We start from the raw sequence: 22,954 nt of genomic DNA, 5'->3' as shown, positions 1-22,954 counted from the left end.
TGACGAAAAAAAAATGTAATGCCTATGTTAAATAAAATCTGAAACCTTTTCTCCGCATTTGTATTGCATGAGAACGTGTTTGGGAGGCACTTATTCCTTACGTTGGAATTCAGTAGAATCAAAGCAGATCTGTAACACTAATTTCATTCATGAAACTTTTGGCCTAAAATCTTTGTTCTGGAAAAATCTAATCTCACCAATTAATATTGAATGCATTGCCATTCATAGAAGAAGATTTCCAATTTCTATACTCCTTATTATGTATTTTACCTCAGTTCACACCTGTCTCTAATTTTTGTCTCTGATCCTGCTGTTTTCTATTTTCTCAATTAACAGAAATAGTTTTTCTCCATCTACCCCTTTAACACAAGATAAGGATGTTGTGTGGTACTTTCTGGTTTAATTTCAAGAGATCATTGTGCAGAAAGATTTCATAGTCAATTTGGTTTAAATATCTGCAATAGTTTCTTTTGGTTAAAGGATGCATCAGCTGAACTAGTTAATTTTGCAAATGATTCCATGAAATATCAGGCTAGATCTTGCTGGACCCAACCCACCGCCTGCAGTGCCCACCTAAGCCAAATTCTGAAGGCCACGTCATCTAATCCACACAAGATTTTAACACGTTTTGTAAACAACCCTAACATTCAAAGTCATTATAAGTTATAACTTGATCTTTTTAGTATATGAAATAAAATTTATTAAAAACACCTCTAGACATTTATAAACCATAAATAACTTTCTTGTCCCTTGCATTGTCTCAGTTTTCCAATGACAATGAATAGATTTGAGAGGCAGTTGGATCAATGAGACAGTTTAATGCTGAGGTGTCCAAGAAAGGCTGGGCTCCATTGCTGGACTATTTGTGGAGTCCAATGACAAAGAACAGTGATAGTTCCTGCAAAGGCACCCCTGTGAAGTCGAGGTATTCTGCAGAACTCCAGGTCCCTTCAGAACCCGTGGCCATAGCTAGAAAGATCCAGTTCATTATTTTTGTTAATTACTAAACTTCGGAGGTGCTTTAAATTTCTATAGTGGCACATGGTTTTGAGCTTGTAAAATTGCAGACCAACATAAATATTTCTTAAATGTTCATAAATTTGTAATTCTAAAGTTTGCAGAGATGAAAAACATGCCATATGACTTGGACAATTTCATCTGTATGTGAATGTGCTAAGAATTGTATATGGGTCCTACTGGAATACTGTATCCAATTCAAGATGAGATTTCTTTCATTTGTTTTAACTTGCATTCTTTTTTTATACATGCACTTATGGCAATTCTTTGTGAAAATGTAATGTTATAAATGAATGCATTGAACAATTCCTCCCCCCCCCCCCCATCTTGATTCCATTATGTATTGTAAAAATAAAATAACTTATTTTCCAGTTATCTTGGATTAAATATTCAGCAGACTAAGTGACAATTAATTGGGTAAGAAAGTACATGAAGTTATCTTAATCTTGTTTCCTCATTGCTTCTGACACTCTAGTTGAAGATGTGCAAGCACTAACTGGAATTTAAAACTATTTCCGTGGTGTAATTCGTGCAGACCAGGGCCTATTATGAAGGACCTAGGTATTACGTTATGTGTTATATTTTTCAGGTACCTCTGATTAATGAGCTTGAAGCTGCCATGCATCAGTTGCTGAAACAGCGGGCTACCCGGTTTGTCCAGAGACGGCAAGATGATATTAAAGATGAATCATCGGAATATTCAAGCCATTCAAGTCAGTCCATCTTGAAGGTTTTTATTTTTCATTGAACAGCCTTGTTCACTGTAATACATTAGATTAATAAGAATGCATATTAATCAAACAGACTGGTTTGGTTACCAAGGGAATCACTTGATAGATTTTATTTGGTACAAAAAGCTAAATACCTTATTTAGAAGAAGTAATGTGTTCTCATTACATGGGCAAATTATGATAATTACTTGTGATATTGTTATATGATACATAGATCATTTTTGTTTTGGATTATATATTTGTTCCACAGATTACCAAAACACTCAAGTATTCTTAAAATCATTCAACTAGAGAAGAATAGTTTTCAGATTTTTATTGCTTAATTTGTTAGCAACACGAGGGTTCATTTGCCCTTGGATACCTCAGTTTTGAGGTTATGATTTGAACAGGAAGAAACTCCTAGAAGGCATGGTTTTCTAGTGCCTCCATGAAAAACTTTTTATCAGCTGATTTTCATCAATTCACAAATTTTAGTTCAGTTTTTTGAGTGCTACGTCAAGTATAAAAGATTAATATCTACCAGTTGGTGGTTTAGTTAGGAGAAAAGTGTCTTTTTTAGACTTTTCTCCATGTCTCATAGCTGAGAGAGAAATATGCATTTCTTTTTTGATCATAAAGATTTGTGAATTGGTAGATTATATTCTCTGCAAAATTGTATACTGACAAGAATTCAATCATGTTTTAACAGTGGAAGTATTTTTTAATATGTAAATTTACTCTTGTTGCTGATCTCTAATTTTATTGCTGGTTGCACTAACTTCCTCAATTTGCATACTCCTAATGGTGTGGGGTCCCAGTAGGTTTAAATTTTGTGTTCGATCAAAATTAAAGTTATCATTACTGATGCCTTTTTAAAGAAAGTTTTTGGTAATTTTATAATATTTTATTTTCAGGCAAAACGGTGATGGCACCAAGTTTGGATTCATTTGGCCGTGACCGTGCTTTATATCAAGAAAATGCTAAACAGAGGAGGATTGCGGAGAGAGAGGCCCGTAGGTATGATTGAATGCTTCTAATCTTTTACATTTTCAAATGTTGGTGTGATTTGAATGCTAATAGTTGATTACTGTACTAAGTTCTTCAAGGTGTTTTGTGACATGCTTTTACGACAGTGTTCCCATCTTGGTTGCAATTTCTGTTTAGTGAGGTTGTTAATACAATAGAAACATGGTTGAAAGGGGTCTTAAAATCCTGGGACCTGATCGAGTGTAGTCTCGGACATTATGGGAATCTACGGAAGAAATTGCGGAAATCCTGGCCGAGATATTTGCAACACCATTATAATTGCTGGAGGACTGGAGGGTGGCTAATGCTGCATGGGATCCAGTAAACTGACCAGTTAGATGCAGATTTTGTTTGATTGGAGGCCTGTGACCATTAGTGTGCCACAGAGATCAGTGCGAGGTTCATTGTTGTTTGTCATCTGGATTAATGATTTGGATGAGAATTTAGTTAGCATGGTTAGTATATTTGCAGATGACATCAAAATTAGTGTTGTAGTTGACAGTGAAAGAAGTTGACTAAAATTACAACTGGATGCAGATGAACTTGGAATGGCCAATGGAATTTAAGTGCCGGGTGTTGCAACCAGCTGTGAGGAAAAATCACTCAGCTGGAAATGGTGCAGAAAAGATTCCTGAAAATGTTACTGGGACCTGGTAGCTTGAATTATATAAAGGAGAGTTTAGATAAGGCTGGGACCTTTCTCCCTGGAGGCTAAGAAAGGTCGGGGGATGGGGGGGGTGGGGGGACCTTGGAAATATATTAAATCATGAGGTACATAGAATAGGAAAATTAGCTTTTTTCCATGGGTAGTTGAATCTAAAAGTATTCATAGATTTAAGATAGGGGAAGGGAAGGGTTTGGAATGTTTAAAGCAGACTCTTCACTCACAGGATGGTGGGTACATGGAACAAGGTGCCAGAAGCAGGGACAATATCATTTTTTAAATTTAGACATAGAGCACGGTAACAGGCCATTTCAGCCATGAGTCTGTGCCACCCAATTTACACCCCATTAACATGTACCCCTGGTAGGTTTTTGAATGGTGGAAGGAAACCAGAGCCCCTGGAGAAAGCCCACATGGACATGGAGAGAACATACAAATTCCTTACAGACAGTGCGGGATTCAAACCTCGGTCCGATCCTGATCGCTGGTGCTGTATAGGCATTGCACTTACATAATGTTCAAAAAATCTTTTTGACAGGTAAATGAACAGGAAGATTTTAAAGGATATGAGCATAGCAATAGCTTAGTCACTGGATAAATTTGACCTCAGTGCCTACTACTCTCCTGTAGAAATCTATGGCACTGTTTGTAATCTAACTGAAAATAATGCTATGATATTCACTTGTAAATGTATACAGAGCACATCATATTGGTAGTATTTCATATAAGCAAGAGAAGAAAACCTATTTCAAAGCTTGACCAGAAAATACTTTGCTAGAAAGAAATTTCATTGTAAAGTTGCAACTAATTAACTGCAGACTATTTTTTTATTTAGAGCACGTCGAAGATTGGCCAGAGAGCAAGCAGGCAAGATGGCTGAACACCATGAAGGGTTATCAAGTGATGACGAAGAGACATCTACAGACATCACAAGCTTTAATATGGAAAATGGTATGCTGCTTAGAAGATGCACTGATTTATTTTTTTCATTTGCCAAATGAAGAATAGCTAAACTTTAGTACATTATTGACAAAGTGCATCATGTGGGGAAATTCATATGTTTACTTTGGAAATTATTAGATATAAAGCACAAAATTTTTGAGTAAATTGAGTGGTGGTTTTTGTTGCTTTTATGGAACAAATTAACAAAGGGTTCATCTTGCAAGTAGTTTGCATATGGGTCTTCCTAGTATTGCTTAAAAAATTAGGACTCAAATGACTCGACACAGTTTCTAAATTTGCAGAAGGCTCCAAGCTTGGTAATGGACCAATAAGATGGAAGCAGGCTGATGGAATGGCCAAACATATGCATGATAAAATGTTAGAAAAATACCCAAGTTACATTCAGTAGGAAATGAGAAGCAACTGGAAGGACAAGTTCCAAAAAGATTATAAGAACAGGGAGATCTTGGGGTACCTGTGCCTACGTGCTTAGAAGGCATACAAATTAGCAGCAGGAATTGGCTGATCTGTCCCTCGAGCATGCGCTGTCATTCAACAAGGTTGTAGCTGATCTGATTATAAATTAAACTGTCTATAGATGGTAACCTTACCATTTTCCTTATTAAGTGCCGTCTCTTACTCAAATGGGCACCTATTCTTAAAGTGTCATCACATCTGCCCTGTTAAGACCTCCAGTAAGTTTCAATCAAGTCCCATCTCTTTTAAATTCCAACAAATACAAGCTTATTCCATCCAATTTTTCCCTCATAAAGAATGTTAACTAGGTGGTTAAAACAAACATCTGAGATGATGTTTCAGAGAGGGAAAAAAAAGCTGAGATAATTGTTACAGGGTGGTAGACCTTGGATCATAACTGACTAGACTTAATGTCACAGGCTGAAGACTTCAAAAAGAAAGTGCTGTGATCTGTAATGCCAACATTTATTTCCTCAACAGACATCATTCATCATTGTCTAATTACATTCTTGCAGATAGATCAGCTATGATTAACAAGCATTCATTTTCTTCCCTTTTTATAAGTTTAGTTGGTAAGATGGGTATAGTTGGGTGGCAAAGGTTTGTGGGCTGGAGGCATGTTAGCGTGCTGTATCTCTAAACTGAATGAAAAACATTAATCACCTTGATGAAATAATCTTCGTCCAACTGCCATTGTTCACTTTGTTGACTCTCCAATGGCACGATCTGTCATACTACATATCCCCAGCATTTTCTGCTTTAATTTCAGATTTCATCCAGCTGTATTTTTTCTTTGTTTTGCACTTCTTGATTTTTCATTTGGTAATCTTGCAATATTATCAAGATAAACAATTTGTTAATCCCTTCTCATTTTAAATCTTCTTTGCAATAACTGCAAGGATGAAAGAGCTACCTGACTGTTTATTTCTTCCTCTGTTCCCATTGCTTTCCAAAAATGTTAGTGGGTGACCAGTGTTGATGCAAAATGGTTTTGAGCAGGCTGGATCATGAATGTAATGCTGAAAAAAAAGTTGAATGAAGATGCAAATTCTAAAAAAATTTTTTTGTAGATCGAATTATTTGTGAATCTAGAAAAGTGTTTGAAGATGTTTTGGATGATTTCTGTACATTTGATTCGATCAAGACCCGATTCGAAGTGTGGCGGCAGATGTATTACACTCAGTACAAAGATGCATATATAGGTCTCTGCCTTCCAAAGCTGCTCAATCCACTTATTCGATTACAACTCATCAAATGGAATCCTTTTGAGGTGAGAACTGGTTATGTACTTGTGATTAGGGTGATTCAGACTTATCAGTATTTTGTAGTAGTGCTTTGGGGAAAATTGCATTCACATAGTCAGTACTCAAACTTGACATTCCCACCAGAGGGATAAAAATTGTTTTGTGAATGCCACATTTGTTTATTCTCGAGTGAATTCTAAGAGATTGGCGGAGGCAAAGAACAGATAGACTCTATAGTCCTGAAAAAATGAACTGTGGCTGACTGGAATGGATAAATATGATAAGAAAAGGATTCGCTGATATATCTATACAAGTAAATCAACTGTTGATTAAAGCAGAAAAACAGATGAAGGGTGAATACTTCTAATATTCTAAATTCATAGAATAAATCTGCAACAGTTGCATTAAATACTTATTAGCTTCTGTGGCTTAAGGACATGATTCTACCCTTTCCCAATCTCACCCCTCTATACCTGATCTTCATTTCCTCCTGCCTCAGTATGTACCCTCCTCTTCTTCCTGCTATATCTCCCTATCCTTCCCAAACCTTCCTCTTCCCCATCTGTGGTCTAACGCTAATCCCTTCCTCAATCTCCCCCACTTCTCTTCCCACACCATTTTTTACTCTTTCATGACAGCTTGTTCCTCCATTTCCTGAACATGATCTTGAAAGTACCCTTCTAGTGACATTGGTTATGATTTTTCCAACCCACTAAGGTTCTTCTGTAAATTTTTTATTCAACCATTCAAAACTTGGAAGCAGAGTTTGAATGTGAATTTTTAAAATAATATAACAAAAGTGAAAATGTAATATTTTTGATTGTAGAGCCATGAAGTTTTGCATTCCTAATCTGAAGAGCTGAGTGCAAAGGCTCCTTTATTGGGGAAATGCTTAGAGGTGCATAAAATGGACGGAAGTATTTGTGTGACACTATTTTGTAAAAGTGTCCTGTCAGTAGCTTTCCCTATCTTGCTCACCTATTACAAATGATCTGATCTGGGGTTCACAGTGCAAATTGCCTGCATTGCAGCAGCAGATTGCACGTCAGAAAGACATTAGCAGTAAAATATTTTGGAATATCCTCATGTTGTTGAAGGCACAAATACAGGTCTTTTTTCCTTAAATTATAAAGTTACAATCACATCATGAAAGCACCATTTAATACATCGTGCATTGTCAACAACTGTAAAGTATGCATAACTAGTATCACTCTATATCTTTCTAACAGCCAAGTTGTCATGACTTTGAAAGTATGCTCTGGTTTGAATCATTACTGTTTTATGGATGTGAAGAAGGACAAAATCCACAGATGAATGATGTCGATACATACTTATTACCTGCAATTGTTGAAAAAGTGGTATTACCAAAATTGACAGGTAATTAATTTTTAATCGCCTAGACATCATCTAATGCTTTCAATTAATACTATCCTCATAATTGCCAAAATATGCCTGTTTTAGCATGTGTATCAAAATATTGCAGCACATGATAGACATTTTACTCTTTCATTATAATTCACTGTATTTCAAATGAGTTGTTTCAGAATCAGTGATCAAATGTTCTGGTGTCTATTTTCTCACATGGTATTTATTTCAAACATTTTTCGACTAAAATTTCCTGGATTCTAAGAGTATAAATTGAATTTAAAAATATTTCTAATTTCCAGCAAATGTTCTTTTTTTAAAAAAATCATATAAATAGATGGCGTTTGGCTTGCCCTCATCCCCGTAAATTGGGATTAAATATTTACATGAACTAGTTAATTAATCTGCAATTGTTGAGACCACAATAATACCTTAACTGCCAAGATGAAATTGCTTAATTCTGCATTTGACTGGGAACTGTCCTAAATCAAATTGCACCGAAATGCCATTGAAATTTGCTATTGCAGAATAGCACCTGGGTAAGACCCTATTTCTCCCAGTGTTTCCCTGTAGCCCTGCAATTTTCCCATTCAAATTCTCACCAGCTTCCTTTGAACACCATGATTGAATCAGGTTCAACTCCGTACATTACAGATCCTAACACCCTGCGAAAAGAACAAGCTTTTTCCTAACATTGCTTTTGGTTCCTTTGCCAAACAATTTTATTCTCTGTTCCTTGAGTTGTTGAGTTTATATTTTCACCATTAACTCTGCTAATAACCTTCAAGATTTTAAATAGAGCCATAAGATTCCTTCCTTGTCTTATTCAAAGACAATTCCATCTTATCCAGTCTGCACATATCGAAGTGGGTCCAGGGATAAGAGTTAAGTCTCTTCTGCCCTCTATATAAACCCTCTACATTGTTCGCAGGCTTAGCCAATATGTCAGAGTTTTTGCTTATTTCCTGATAAACCTTAAATACTTCCTTATAAACCCAAGGATCCCTTTTTATTTTTCCCAGCCTGTTCTGTCATGTTCAATTTACTCCTTCTCCTCATCATTTCCTCAATCCTTCTCTTTGTGTTTCCCTTTCTGCCCCCAAGAAAGCTGTGAAAGCCCAGTTACTGAGCACATTCAGCGTAGATCAGTTTTGGGATATTAAGCGAATTGAGTTGTCAGAAAAATCGTCCTAAGGGAAAAAGATCAGGCATGGTCTTGTTAAATAATACGAGCAGGTGTTAATGGCTTGGATGGTTTATTCTTGGTTATGTTCTTGAAAGAGTTTAGTTTATACTGCTTATTCTTCCAACCATAATATAACATTTTCATTTCTCAGCTTTTAACCTTTTTCTGGCACCCATCCTCACATTCCACAGACCAATCAATTCTTGCATTCTAGTCCAATTCACCTCAGAATTCATAATGGTTTCAGATTTTGCTACCTGCAGATTTGGAAGTTATGTTCTGTGAATTCAAGTTCCTAATTTATAATAAGAAAAAGAATGATTTCAGGATTTATCTCTGGGAAACTATTGTTCAGTTTTCTCTCGTCTGAAAAACAGTCTATTTTGCATTAATTAAACTTGCTTTATCCATCTGACAGTAATATATTAATGCCATGTTACAAAATCATTTTTTTCTTTTTTTATTGAAGACCATCATTTTGTTTGGAAATGCAAATGAATTATGTGATTGTTCCAGCAATGTAACAGATCAAGTGGTTGGTACTTCTAAATTTTCTAGGGAATGCAAGCTGCTTTCTTAGGTGATGATGTAACAATTGAAGAATACAAAAATAATTAAAAAGAATACTAAATTTGAGCCTAATTTTAGCTTGATCTTAAAAGGAGAGCTGATTTCAGAAATCTGCTTAAAGCAGGCTAATGTTTCTTGTAACTAATATATTGGTGCAAATTTTACCACATGAATAACTGGTTAAAATATTGGCAGTAAAGGAAGAATGACAAAAGGCAAAGGAGGAAAAACCCAACACCCAACCCCAACCAACCAATTTTCCCTTGCAACCGCTGCAATCGTGTCTGCCTGTCCCGCATCGGACTGGTCAGCCACAAACGAGCCTGCAGCTGACGTGGACTTTTTACCCCCTCCATAAATCTTCGTCCGCGAAGCCAAGCCAAAGAAAAGAAAAGAAGAAAGGAAGAATGGCTCACAGTTACTTATTCTCAATAGTGTGACAGAATGTGATAGTTAATTTGCCCCATGTTCATTGCTGTATCTGCATAAGTTATGACATCCAATGTTCAAGCCTAAGGAACTGAAACTGAGAAAATCTGAACCATGAATACCTTTTGTTAATTCTTGCTCTAGGACTAGCAGAAAAAGTTTGGGATCCTTTGTCAACTTCTCAAACATCCCACCTAGTCAAATTGTTACTGAAGTTAGTTGAAGGATATCCTTCAGTTGTAAATGGAGAAAATAAATACACACAGGTAGGTCTATGTTAAATTTTGTTGTGTTCATCTACTCTTTTATTCTTTCCAATTGTTTGACTATGGGTTAAGATAATTTTGTGATAGAAGTGTTAAAGTTTAAAATGTTTAATTGTCATATAATTTTCATGAAATCGTTACAAAGTTTTTAATCAATAAATTTATCAATGAATCAAGTAAAACATAAAAGTCCACAATACTTAATTTCCAGTATGCCTCTGCTACCACAAATTTACTTTTGAAATTAGATACTATAGGTACTGTAACTGATAGCAATGTGAAATCTCTAGTGTAATAACTAAATGAGGTGCATGATTTGTTTAGATAAGATAAAGAGAAACTGTTTACTTAAAATAGGATTCAGTGATGAGAGGACATAGAAAAAGAACTGAAGGCAGCAATTTTTCAACTTGTGAGCTAGAATGCATTGAGAGGATTTGTTTAAGCAATAGACTCCAACAAAAAATAGGTTAAGTGCATTATAGGATAACATTTCCAAATCTTTAGGGCAAGAGTAAGGTGAATGGGGTCAAATTTTAATTTAGACACACAGCAGAGTAACGGGCTATGTCGGCCCTCGAGTCCATGCAGGCCAGTTACACCCAGTTAACCTACATCCCTGGTACGCTTTGAATGGTGGGAGGAAATGAAGCCCCCCAGCCCCTCCCCCCCACCCTGGGGAAAAATCCATGCAGACACAGGGAGAAGGTACAAACTCCTTACAGATAGCACTGGATTAGAAGTCCGGTCCTGATTACTGGTGTTGCGTAAACCTTGAGGCTATGCCAACCAACAATTGGATCGGTGAAAGATTTTATTCAATACTATTTAATTTCATGATTTTTTACATTTTGGGGATCAGGTCGAATTAAGGCAAATACTTAAAGAAGTTGTTTAGGAATTATCTCAAAGACCCATCCATCCTAGTTTATGCAACTGGTATCTGATGTTTTCAGCAAAGTGAATTCCTTTATGAATTCCTCTGCTATTCTTAATCACAGCTTTTAAAAGTAACAAAAAATTGTCATCTTGTGAATATTTGAGATTTTTGTGTGGGAAGAATTATTTACTTTGTATGGAGAGGAACTATTTTGCATTTAGTAACAGTGGCAAATAATGGAAACATGCTCATGTAACATTTCACATGTATTGAGAAAAAGAATCTGCAAATATCAAGAAGGGTCCTCTGAATAGTTTGGTGGGATTTTCTAAGTCAACCTCAGAAGGGCCAATATTATAATATATATGCACTAAAATTGAACAGTGCAAATATTTGCCTGAAGTGGTTTCCTATTCAATGAATAAAACTCTTCAAATTATCTCTCAGAATTTATTAAAAACCATCATCTTGAGAGTGAGAAAATCAGTGGATGAAGATGTATTTGTGCCATTGTATCCAAAAAGGTATATTTTTCCTTTTTATATGCATTTTAGACACTTTTTATTTAAGATGGCTAACATGACATAGTATGGGATTTTTAAAATTGTTTTCAAGGTTGATTCTTGTTGCGATCTTATTGTAATACCCTGTAATTTTTCACTGTTCTAATTTACCCAAGCAGGAATGTAATAAAAAATTTTTGAAAGACCAAAGGTGCTCTGATTTGATAAAAGGTGGCCCATCATATAATTTTCCCGAAGTTGGTCCCAAGTTTAAAATGACGCAGCCAGTGAGATGAAAAAGTATATGACACTGAATTTCTCGTTTGCCACTGCTACCACAGATGTACTCCTGAAATTTGGTCCTATTATTTATAGCAGTGAGAAAACTCCAGTGTGATAATCAGGTATCACACTTATTTGGGAGTTTGCCTGGGGAAATTACGAGCCAAATGATATTCTAACGAAGGATTTTCTCCAACCCTTATTATGCATTGATCAATGTCATGTATGATAAATACAACTATATCCTATGACAATAGCTAAATATCAGTTTTTCCACAGAACACTTGACATATTTGATAAGCTTATGTATAGTTTATAGAAATTAATTCCATGCAACCACCTCATGTTATTGTTCATGGTAATTCTTATGGGACATTGGTAAAAAGGAAAGCATGATTGGAGAGCTTTAAAATGTATGCTTTCCTGCCATGTCATGTGAAAGGTACAAATGCAAGATTTCTTTCATGGTGTTCAGTCATCACTTTCTTCTGGAATGTAGAGTATGGAAAGTTAGCACATTAAAGCTTGTATATGATCGGCATAGGGTGCACCCTGGGAATATCTGAAATTGGTTGCCGTTGAAATTTCTCTAAAGTCTTACCAAAAATCCATTCTCTAACAATGAAACTATCTTTGTTAGCATTTGTTCTTATGAAAATATTAGAATGATTTGATTACAGTTTTCCAATTTTAATGTAACCCCTTTATTACAAAAGTTGACTTGTTTTCACCAAGTAGTTAAGATTAACAATTGTGAGCAATATTCACTTTGGAGTTTAAATCGGCCTCTCACTGACAAAATGTTACATCACTTTTAAGTGAACACTTTATTTTGAAAGGTGCTTTCACCAACTGATAGCTTTGTTCCTCCACTCTGTCCTGTCCCACCTGGAGAATAGCGCCTCATGCTGTTCATTGACTTCAGCTCAGCATATAATATCATCATACCCTAGAAGTTCGTGAAGAAGCTGTCTTCACTTGGACTCAACACCCGTCTCTGTAACTGGATTCTGGTCTTAACAGAAGGACCACAATCTGTCCAGTTTGGCAGAAGAATATCAAGCATCATCCTGCTGAGCTCTGGTCCACCTCAGAACGATGTGCTCAGCCCACTCTTGTTCATACTCCTGACCTCTGACTGCTGATCAGAATGGTTGTAGCTATCCATTACATGCAGAAGGATGCTTGTGATTGTTAGAGTTCTCAGGGGCATCATTGCAGAGATTCTTCATGGCTGAGTCCTAGACCTGATTAACTTCAACAGTTTCATTATCGACCTCCTTCCATCATAAGGTTAGATCTGATGGACTAATGATTACACAGTGTTCAATTACATTCACAACTCCTCATCTTTTAGACGTGAACTAAATACTGATGCACCAGGGAAGTGTAAAACCATGACTACATGCAACAAGTGAAAGAGAGAGAAAAACTATCCAACTAACATTGACATTCAAAGGCATTGCCTTCACTGAGTTTCCCCCCCCCCCCCCCCCATCATCAACACCCTGAGAATCACAATTGACCAGAAACTCAATTGGATCAGACACATAATGTGACTACAACAAGAGATTGGAGGCTACCAGTCCTGGGCTCACATCCCAAATCCTTTCCACTATTTACAAAGCATGCCATTCCAAAAGCAATCACACAAATTTTGACAGCATCCAGGACAAAGCTGCATCCAGTTCACAGCACAAAACATTCATTTCTTCTCATGCAGTAGCTGCAGTGTGTATGACACATAATATACTGTAGTTACTTGCCTAGTTTAATCTGACAACACTCCAGCAAACCTGTGGCACGAGGAAGATGAGGCCTTCATGTTCCTGGGAACATGAGGACCTGATTTCCCCACTAGATGTATACCATTCCTGGTTTAGAAATAAAAACAACTTTTTATAAATTTATATATAATCACTGAGTATAAATCCTAGAGGTCTACCCAGGAGCAATCTGGGTCCATGTTCCACAGAAGGACAACACCAGTTCAAGCACATGCCTTGCTACCACCTCCTTCAGGGCAATTAGGGATAGGCAATAAATATTAGTTTGCCGGGCTACCCAGATCTGGCAAAGTTTATAAATCAGCCCAATCCCAATAATACCTGGTTATGTTAAGTTTGGATTGGGTCTTCCTTGGTGTACTTAGAGAACAGATGAAGAATCTTCCTCTGAATGGGCAGATTACTTTCTGGTATCAATGGCAAAGTGTGATACTTTGCAAAGGAGCAGATCAGAAGTAACCTCATGAGTGATGCTTCCAGTTGCATGGTACCACAACCAGCTGTTAATGCCAGGTATGATGGTTGACAGACTGCCTGAACTTGGATGCCATTTGGGTACTGATGTCAAATCAAATTCTAATGTTAGTGCCTGAGTGTAATATTCTGCAAATATTTCTGTGTCAAGGTAAAGAAAAATATATCAGTTCAGGGTGCAAATTAGTTTTTCATTTTGTTCCTGACAGATTTAAATTTCAAATGAAAAAAATTCTCTTTTAGTCTGTCATATTTGATCTCATTATAGTTGCAGTCATTAGTGACAGAAGTGAACAAAATAACCAGTTACCGATGCATCTGAGTTTTATTCTCTCCACTTTTTCCTTCCCTCTTTTTAAAAAACATACAAATATCCATAGGCCATAGATGCAACACAGAAACAGACCTTTTGACCCATCGATCAATGCTGATCTTCATTCGCCCATTTACGCTAATCCTTCACAAATTTCATTTTTTTTAAATCAATTTCATATTGAATATTTCATGCATAATTCTTAATTTTTAGATGTAAACAATTAATAAATTTATCTTTTTTTAGTGTGCTGGAAAACAAGAATTCAGGACCTTACCTATTTTTTCAACGACAATTTTGGTCAGCACTTAAGGTGAGAGCATAAAAAGAGACATTTTTATTTTGGTTTTCTTTCATACTAGTAAATTGGGATCCTCTCCAGTTTGGAAAGAAATGCATTAATCTGATCTATTGAAAGATTCTAATCCCTGAGAATTAAATTTGAGGGTTTTTTAAAGCTTGATAGAATGTTCAAAATTTATACAATATACCCACTATCCGGTACCCACAGGGATTGTGGATGCCACACATGCGAATTTTCGGATTGGCTGAGACACTGTTACAATGTCTAATTAATACCTGCATTAAGAATACACAGTTTAAAAGACAATGTAAAATGTAAAGTAATTTGAAAAAAAAATCAGTATTGTAGTATTTAATTATGTAAAGTTCACTTTAATCAGTTAATTCCTATAACTTACATAATTTAAATTTGAAGCCTGGTCGCTGGTGCTGTTTAACAGTGTTGTGCTCGCCACTACACTTACCGTGCTGCCATCATAATTAACCCACCTTCTCCCAAGGTTACAGATAAAGCCTTACTAATACAAATACTTTGGGAGAGTCACCCCAGCAATGAGTGGCATTAGCTGGCTCTTCATCATGGGTGTTACCATTTTCTTCACACACAACTTTAGTAAAACTTTATTCAAACAGTTGCTGCGGGAGGAGCACGAATGAGGTGCTTCACTGGCTGAATGTTTGCTCCTATCTTCATGAAAGGGTTATGTGTTGCTTTGGAGAACATTAACTTTTACAATTTAAAACTTATTTTAAATTTCATTTTTTCTTTATTGTCTTCCTATTTATTGATCTATTTTCTTGCTGAGTGGAAAATTAAATGGAATCATTGTTGCCCGATGAAAGGAATGCAACAATTATTGATTCAAGTGACAACCAGCCATCCAGCAGCCTTGTGCAGTTTCGTGGATTAGCCTTCCATTTGTGAAATCTCAAATATGTCTATATCTGTCAATATGGTAAACTTGCTAATAATTTGTCAATAATGTGCAGTTTCTACTGAATCAGTTTCAATAATGTTTAACTTTCAAAATACCAGGCACCTTTACTACTGATGTACATCAAAGGACCATTATTACAGTACAGTTCTGATTATCCAAAATCGGATTCTCCGAAATCCTGAATTATCCCAAAAAAATCAGAAATTCTCATTTATTTCGGTGGAAGCTGTTTATTCGAAATAGGCCAAGTCGTGACCGTTTTAGATAATCAGGGTTGTGCTGTAATAGTCAAAGTGTGTTAAATGATATGTAGATTTGGGTTAGTGAAGGGATTTAATTCCATCACATCACGTTGGATTGCATTCAGCACAGCAGAATTTGGACTTTTTTGAAAACCAGTTTCATTAGCTGCAAAATAATATTGCTATCTTGGATAATATGTTAAAGGTAAAATTATTGTTTAATAGTAGATGCAAGCAAAGTAAATAGCAGCCTTACAACAGAATAATATAACTGAAAGCCTTCTTTCTTAAATTTGATGCTTTTCCAGTTATTGGACAACATCTTGCAGTGGACTGGCATAATCTCAAATCGAGTGTTGCAAGAGCTAACAGTGGATAGTCTGTTAAATCGCCACATTCTTCTCGCTCTGCAGAACTCAGACCCAGGGGATGACAGCCTGAAGAAATGTCAGAGTGTAAGTAAGTCAAAGAACAAGTTGAAAAAGTTCAAAGATCCCAGACTTTTAAAACCCAGATATTGAAATATTGGAATCCCACAGAGAAGTGAATTGCATTTCACTTTCCTTTCCCTACAGTGTTTATTACAGTGAAAGCTCCAAAGCATTCTACTGCCAAAGAAATATGTTCATGTTGCTTTTCTTTTTTGGATAGGAAATCATTGTTGCAAATATACATTGGTATACTGTAGAAACTGATGGATTTTATTTGTATTAGTTGAGGAAGAATGTTAGTCAATATACAGATAGAATTCTCCTACTTGCCATTGCCATGGGAGTTATCACAGCTGCTTGAGAGGACAACTCTATGCAGACTGAATCCGATATCAGGATTGAACCTGCATCACTGGAGCTGTGAGGTACAACTCTACTAGCTGCACCACTCTCTGCCCCCAATTCCCACTAATGTTTTAGCCTACTAAAGTTTATGATGCACCATCTATTTTGAATGAAAGAATTCTACCTCTTTATAAAAATTGGAACTAGATTGCTATTTTTACCAGAGTAAAATCTCGTTAACCTGAAAGCTTTAAAGTTGGCATTTACTTAGGTCAGGTCAGTGCAAAACATGCGAGCACAACACTGTTAAACAGCACCCGCGACCAGGTTTCAAATTTAAATTATGTAAGTTATGGGAATTAACTGATTAAAGTGAACTTTACATAATTAAATCTTTTAAAGAATTATCCTGACAGAAATATAATTTTAATTCTAAAGCAAAGTTGATAAGATGGCAGAAAAGCAGATAGATAATTTGGGCTTATAAATACAAAATAATAATACAAATTTAATCAATTGAGAATATACTTTTTAAACTCCAGATTGGACTTTAACAGAGCATTGCTGATTATTCCAAGGACAGCACTTTGAAGAGATTTTGTTTTGATCAAATACAGCAATGGTTAATCAGTAAATTAAAATAGAAAAGATTCATTGGGTTTTGATCATTTTGAAAAAAATTAGTTTTGAAACGCTAATGGGCGGTTCAATGGAGATTTCTGAAAAGAGAAACTCTGATAGTAGATCGAATTGACCCACTGACCAGTAGATCAATAGCCAGAAGCTTTATGTTCAGAATTATTAACAAAAGATTGAGTAGGTGCTGGGAACTTTCATATTCTCTCAAATACCAAGTTTCAAATATTCAAAAACATGTGCAATTCACTGCCATAAATTATTTTTAAGGTCAGGTACATGGATGTGAGAAGCTTGATTTGTTAACACCTTAAAAAAAAAGAATGTCAAGTAGAACCAATATTTCACAGCTGCGCGTGATTTAAGTACTTAATCATTCAAGCATTATGATTAATATAAGATTCAAAGCACAATATGGGTTTGTGTGTACTTGAAACATAACTACCAATTGAAATTATTCTGTCATTATGGGGAAAAAAGATAATATCACGAGGCTGCTTTCGTTTTTCAGCTCATCACTTGTTTACCAAAGAACTGGTTTACCAACCTAAAAGGAGATAAGAGTATCCCACAGATGGAAAATTTCTGCTGTTATCTCGTTCACTTGGCCAATACGATTTATAGGTTAAGTCTTGGGTGCTCGGATGTGGAAAAACGCACAGCCAGGTAAATAATTGACAGCGATGAAAGTTTCACTTTAGCATCCACGTGGACTGTTGTATCGAAAGCAAGTGCCCATTTCGTAAGTAGGTGCATAAAAATGTACAAGAATAGGGAATCTGCTTTCAGACATTAATACAGTAAAATCCCCGATGTCTGGCACCTTACAGGGATAGCAGATGCCAGATATGTGAATTTTCCAGTTACCTCCTGTGAATTAATCAGATTGTTTATGTGTAATTGGCACTTGTGCCACCAGCATCTGAACTGAACTCATGTTGTAGTAAATTTGATATGATGGATGAGATGACCTGATTTTTATCTTCAGTGATTTTCTCATTTGTCATATTTTTGCTCCTGCTATATGGTCAATAAAAGCACCTAGCAGTGAAATACCGGTTTATTTTCACTTGGCTGCATTTCTGCAATATGGCTTTTGAAGGCAAATAGAGTAAAATCCCCGGTATCCGGCTCCTATGGGAATCGTGGATGCCGGATATGCATATTTTACAGTTGACTGAGACACACTCTTGCAATGCCTAACTAATACACCTGTAGTAAGAATAAACAGCTTAAAAGACAAAAGACAGTTGGATATGTAAAGTAATTTGAAAAAAATCAGTATTGTATTTCCAAATTATGATTGACTTTAATCAGGTAATTCATGTAACGTACAAAATTTAAATTTGAACCCCAATTGCTGGAGCAGTTTCAGCATTGTGCTAACTTCTGCGCTAACCTTACCTCCGTCATAATTAAACCCACCCCCCTCCCCACAAGTTTACAGGTATTAATGTACTTAATACTAATAAAGATCCTTACGAGGCACAGATAAGGAGACACTTTGGGAGAGTTGCCCCAGTGGTGAATGGTATCGGCCAGTTCTTCATCCTGAGCGCCACCAATTTATTCAAACACAAATTTATTCAAGCTTTGTTCAAATGGCTGCTGTGTGTGGGACACGGCTGGGGTGCTCTGCTGGCTGATTAACTGCTCCCATCTTCACCAAGGGATTCTGTATTGCTTTCGAGAGCACTAACTTTTACAATTTTAAAGAAATTTAATTTTTTTATTGATTTCTACCCATCCCGTCTATTTATTTATTTATTTATTTCCTCCTTTTTTGGCCGTCGTCTTGAATTCAGGATACTGGGGATTTTATCATGTCATATGTCTAATCCAGTCTCCATTTGCAGTTTTCAAGGAATATCTGGATAAATTTGGCTTGGGGAAATATTGAATTAACATGAAAAATAGATTTGCCCATGTTAAATGTATCAATGCAATAGCTTTGTACTGTGCCTTGAAATATAATGTTTTGAAAGTTAACAGATAAAATATGATGAGTGAACATTTCATCGACTTTGTTCCATCATAATTGAGTGGTTTGAAGATTGTGTCATTTTGCTTTTATTCGATGAATGTAATTTGCTTTATTCAAATTGTTTTACTTTGCAGGGAGAATATAAAGCAAGTGATTAAATTTCTGGCCATCATCCATGCTTTGGATCATGCAACAGCTGTGGCCAATGAATATGGGGTGAAGGACATCAAGGCATTACTTGATGGGAAGTAAGATCATGGACAGAAACACGAACATTCCTGCTATTTGTAATGTTTGTATATATGTACAAATTCTTTGTAAAAGAAAATTGATGTCGTTGTCAAATGGCACTGGTTTGATATTTAATCCATCTCTTGTGCACAAAGGTACAGCTAGACTTCTGAAAACAATCTTCTTGAACCAGCAACCCTTGCACAACAAATCAAGAATATAATTTTTTTAAATCCATCATGAGTGGATTTCTACATTTTTGATTATCCCCCTGGTTTCTCTGACAAGAAGCAAATGGATTAACAAGATTTGGTTGTTACCATCCAAATATTTGTGGACTGTGACTCAAGATTACTTTCAAGCAAGTGTTGGAAACAAACTGTGAAAATACAAGTCCAACCTGCAGATAATCTTCAAGTATCATTGGGTTGCATTTGTTTAGTTTGATACATGTTTAATTGCTTTAAGAATATAATAAAAGAAACATGCTATTCATTATGTTGAAATTGTGATGTTTTGTTATGTATAAGCTGATACAGATCTTGCATAAGCTGAATTGATAAATTTATTGAAGTGCTTTACATACAAAGCATATTTTTGATCTCTCCCCTTCTCCTCCACGGCATTATTGCTTTCATTATGTTACTGGATCACATTTGAGATAAAGATTAAAAGGAAGAGGATATTTGGCTGTAATTTTGCAGACATATCTAATGCCATGTCTTACACTTTAATAACCCAATGGCCAAGCTGCCAAATGAAGATGAATTTATTTCTAGACACAAAAGGCATCAAAGGGGTAGAAAAAGAGAATAAAAATATGATGTTGAGGCATATGATCAGCCATTATTGCTGCTGGAGCAGGGTGAAAAGCTCAGCAATGAATTAGGTTTAAAGTTGGAATTTACTTATGTATTAATTTCCGTTATAATCGACACATCACTACCTTTTTAACCAAGCTATGTCGAGCATCAGCTGTAAACGATCTTTATTACTCTATATGTAACACCTATCCATAGTGTTCCTCATTTTCAAAATGTAGTCTTCAATCGGTCCTATTCTAAGAGCTGGACTCTGATTACAAAACTGGAGAATTGGACTGCCTTGCCTTTCTCTAAATATTTAAAATTCTACATAGTCGAACAAATAAAATGTGCAGGATCACCATTACTCTGTTCTCAATTTAAGTGTATATAATCCATTGTGATTTTTGATCCATATAATTCAAAAAATGTATTGGAAATTATATATTAACCAATTGGCCTGACTAGATCAATCTTATTTAAATGTTTTCTGACCTTGGATAACAGAAAATTAAATTGTATTCTTTTTAGTACATGAGCAGATAAATTATCACCCTAAACTCCGTAATTTGCAACAAATTGATGGAATATTGAAAAACATTTTATTTATTTTCCATTTAAACGTCTGATGCGGAGAAATACTTATGATGCAAACAGGAAACGGTGTATTGAACTGTATCATCATAGTCATATTGGGATAGAAGACAAATTGTGAGTCTGTTTTGAAGTTCTTTGTGAAAAGGTGCATGTTGAATATGCTGCTCAAGGGAATAGGTTGTGTGGAACATTTCATGGAGAATTAGATCAATACCGAGGCTAATGTTTTGAAAAAAGAATCTACTATCTTCTAAAAACCATGTAGTCATCTTTGGACATTGAGAGTTGGGTGCTTGCATCAGGCCAGTAGTAAAGTAAACGCATGAGATGATGCAGAGCACCTCACGATATAAAGGTAAAGGTTCCATTATTGTTACTAATACATTTAGAATACAACATGCTTGAAATTCTTTGACTTGTGTACAGTAAGGCAGAGAGGCAGTCGCCACTTTGTCCAGCGCCCCATAACAATCCCCTCCGAGGCAAGTGTGCCTTTACTGCCATTATTTCATTTTTTAAAAAGTTTAAATCTTTCAGTTTGTAGGTAATAAGTGTACAAACAATGACCTGATATTCATTCAAAAACTGCAGTATGATTTCCATCTCAAGCCTCCGTTGGTTAATACCCAAGATTATTTTTAAAAAATGCGGTGGGTGATCTCCACGGATTTCTTACAAGGTTCGAGATGAGTAAAGATGGAGACGACGATAAAGGAGAGGAGACAGAATACAGACAGCAAAGAAATAATCTTAAAAATGTCGAACTGTTAGGGCCATTTAGTGAATAATCTAACCTGTCTCTGTGCTCAAAATCTCAACTCTCCCCATCGTATAGACGATTGGTAAAATAAAACAACTTTATTACATAAATCAGGTCCATGCAGTATAAATATTTTCATTCTGTCTTCCTGTTTGGCTTCCCGCTTTTTATGAGTGGCACCTTTGCAATTGATACTTAGTGTTAAACAACAGCTACAATTCCTGTTCTAAAAACCGGAAAACAAAACGTTTCAGACCAATCTTCGGTCAGATGTAACATTGTATTTAGTTAAGAAGTTCCGTGTTTTGCTTCTAGACTCATTTAACTCATTTGTACTCAGAACGGTAGAGTCGAGCAAATAAGTTTTTCTAAAATGGTTCTACATTTGCATTGTTGTAAAATATAATGTTGACTGTGGAATTTGTTCGGTTAGGTATTTATCACTCTCGATGTTCAGTCTGCCTTTAAAACGCTATTGATTGATTTCCAGCAGGGGATGGTAGATTCTTCTTTTGACGGGAGACATTGGACAAAAGAGAAGTTCATTGAAAGTGACGTGTTGAGAGTCGAAAACCGCTGAGCGCTGGATGTGCACGGTGTTCAAACTCCTCTCCTCTGCTGTGACAGATCACCGTCGGAGAACTCGGAATGTCGTCGAAGGTAGGCGCCACTCTGCAGGGGCAAATTCTTTGGTTTTAATCACTTGGAAAACTTGTTTTCATTCCGCAAACTTGGACTGGAGCATCTTGTGCGAAATGCTCTGGTCTGATCAGTGCATATGGGAAGCAATTGGACGAGCAAGGTTTTCGCCATTTAATAAAGGAGCCTTTGATCAGAAGTAAAACTGATGTGAACACATCGGTTGCGAGGAAGCTGTTGAACCACACGTTAGTGGGATTTTGTTTCTGTTCCAGGTCGCGACATGCTATGGTCGAGAGAGCATTCGCTGTTGAATTAGAACAGACAATTCTCCTCATTTGGCTGGGCAGATTGAACGAAAATGGTTTTAATGGGTTGCAATGCAAGTCATGTTGGTAATAGCATTATCGGAAACGATCCAACCTGTATTCCGAAATACGGAGGGCTCACGGTTCTTGTACAGACGCTTTTAAGGCTGATTCGTTTTCCTTTTGGAGATGAGAATTATTTGGTGCTCGTGTATTTTCAATAATGTCGAACTTTGGGGCAATTTTAAATCGAAATTGAACTTCTCCACCAGATACCAAACATCCAATGGCAGCACAGATTTCAATGGCCAGAATCGGCATCGACCGTGTTGCAAATAACTTTAATTTGCTACACTCAAGGGACAAAGGAAAATGAGTTTATCGCCATGGATTGTAAATAAAAGCTTACACACCAGCTGGAGCTGCCCACAAAATGGCCAACGAATGCGGCATCCACGTCGACCCGGGGGTCGACCGTCCCCCCAGGTGGGAAGACAGTGAAGGGGGGCAGGAATGCCGGACAATTGCAGGCTGGCAGGATGATGCAGTGGCCTCCTGTCAGTGCCTGGGGCCCATATAAACGCCACAGCTCAGTGACCCCA

The 22,954-nt window shown here is 36.4% G+C and overlaps 2 protein-coding genes and 1 long non-coding RNA gene across 16 annotated transcripts in view; 2 read left to right on the top strand and 1 right to left on the bottom strand.

The window, feature by feature from the left end:
- The window catches only part of paxbp1 (PAX3 and PAX7 binding protein 1), a 44,008-nt gene extending 24,267 nt beyond the window's left edge, over positions 1-19,741 (top strand). The window contains exons 8-19 of one of the 3 annotated variants that reach the window (XM_069888777.1): positions 1,607-1,730; positions 2,642-2,744; positions 4,253-4,368; positions 5,907-6,106; positions 7,310-7,457; positions 9,775-9,896; positions 11,224-11,300; positions 14,382-14,448; positions 15,927-16,073; positions 17,542-17,696; positions 19,149-19,262; positions 19,401-19,741. In XM_069888777.1, coding sequence (XP_069744878.1) covers positions 1,607-1,730; positions 2,642-2,744; positions 4,253-4,368; positions 5,907-6,106; positions 7,310-7,457; positions 9,775-9,896; positions 11,224-11,300; positions 14,382-14,448; positions 15,927-16,073; positions 17,542-17,696; positions 19,149-19,262; positions 19,401-19,410 — 1,383 coding nt within the window. In that variant the 3' untranslated portion in view covers positions 19,411-19,741. Of the gene's footprint in view, positions 1-1,606; positions 1,731-2,641; positions 2,745-4,252; positions 4,369-5,906; positions 6,107-7,309; positions 7,458-9,774; positions 9,897-11,223; positions 11,301-14,381; positions 14,449-15,926; positions 16,078-17,541; positions 17,697-19,148; positions 19,307-19,400 lie in introns of those variants that run through there. The other 2 variants (XM_069888775.1, XM_069888776.1) reach the window with 2 other exon arrangements.
- LOC138738492 (uncharacterized) overlaps positions 1-22,954 on the bottom strand; it is a 165,757-nt gene that overhangs the window by 71,529 nt on the left and 71,274 nt on the right. For 4 of the 5 annotated variants that reach the window (XR_011341569.1, XR_011341566.1, XR_011341570.1 and 1 more), the window contains one exon: positions 1,611-1,778. This is a non-coding gene — a long non-coding RNA (uncharacterized lncRNA). Of the gene's footprint in view, positions 1-1,610; positions 1,779-15,817; positions 16,056-22,954 lie in introns of those variants that run through there. The other variant, XR_011341568.1, reaches the window with a different exon arrangement.
- LOC138738491 (sorting nexin-9-like) overlaps positions 20,682-22,954 on the top strand; it is a 65,556-nt gene continuing 63,283 nt past the window's right edge. For 3 of the 8 annotated variants that reach the window (XM_069888785.1, XM_069888784.1, XM_069888786.1), the window contains exon 1: positions 21,756-22,065. In XM_069888785.1, the coding sequence (XP_069744886.1) occupies positions 22,054-22,065 (12 nt within the window). In that variant the 5' untranslated portion in view covers positions 21,756-22,053. The other 5 variants (XM_069888780.1, XM_069888783.1, XM_069888778.1 and 2 more) reach the window with 5 other exon arrangements.

This window comes from Narcine bancroftii, chromosome 7, assembly GCF_036971445.1.
Source record: "Narcine bancroftii isolate sNarBan1 chromosome 7, sNarBan1.hap1, whole genome shotgun sequence".
Taxonomy (NCBI): Eukaryota; Metazoa; Chordata; class Chondrichthyes; order Torpediniformes; family Narcinidae; genus Narcine; species Narcine bancroftii.
The sequence above is the reverse complement of the archived record's forward strand: the minus strand, read 5'-3'. Positions and strand labels throughout refer to the sequence as shown.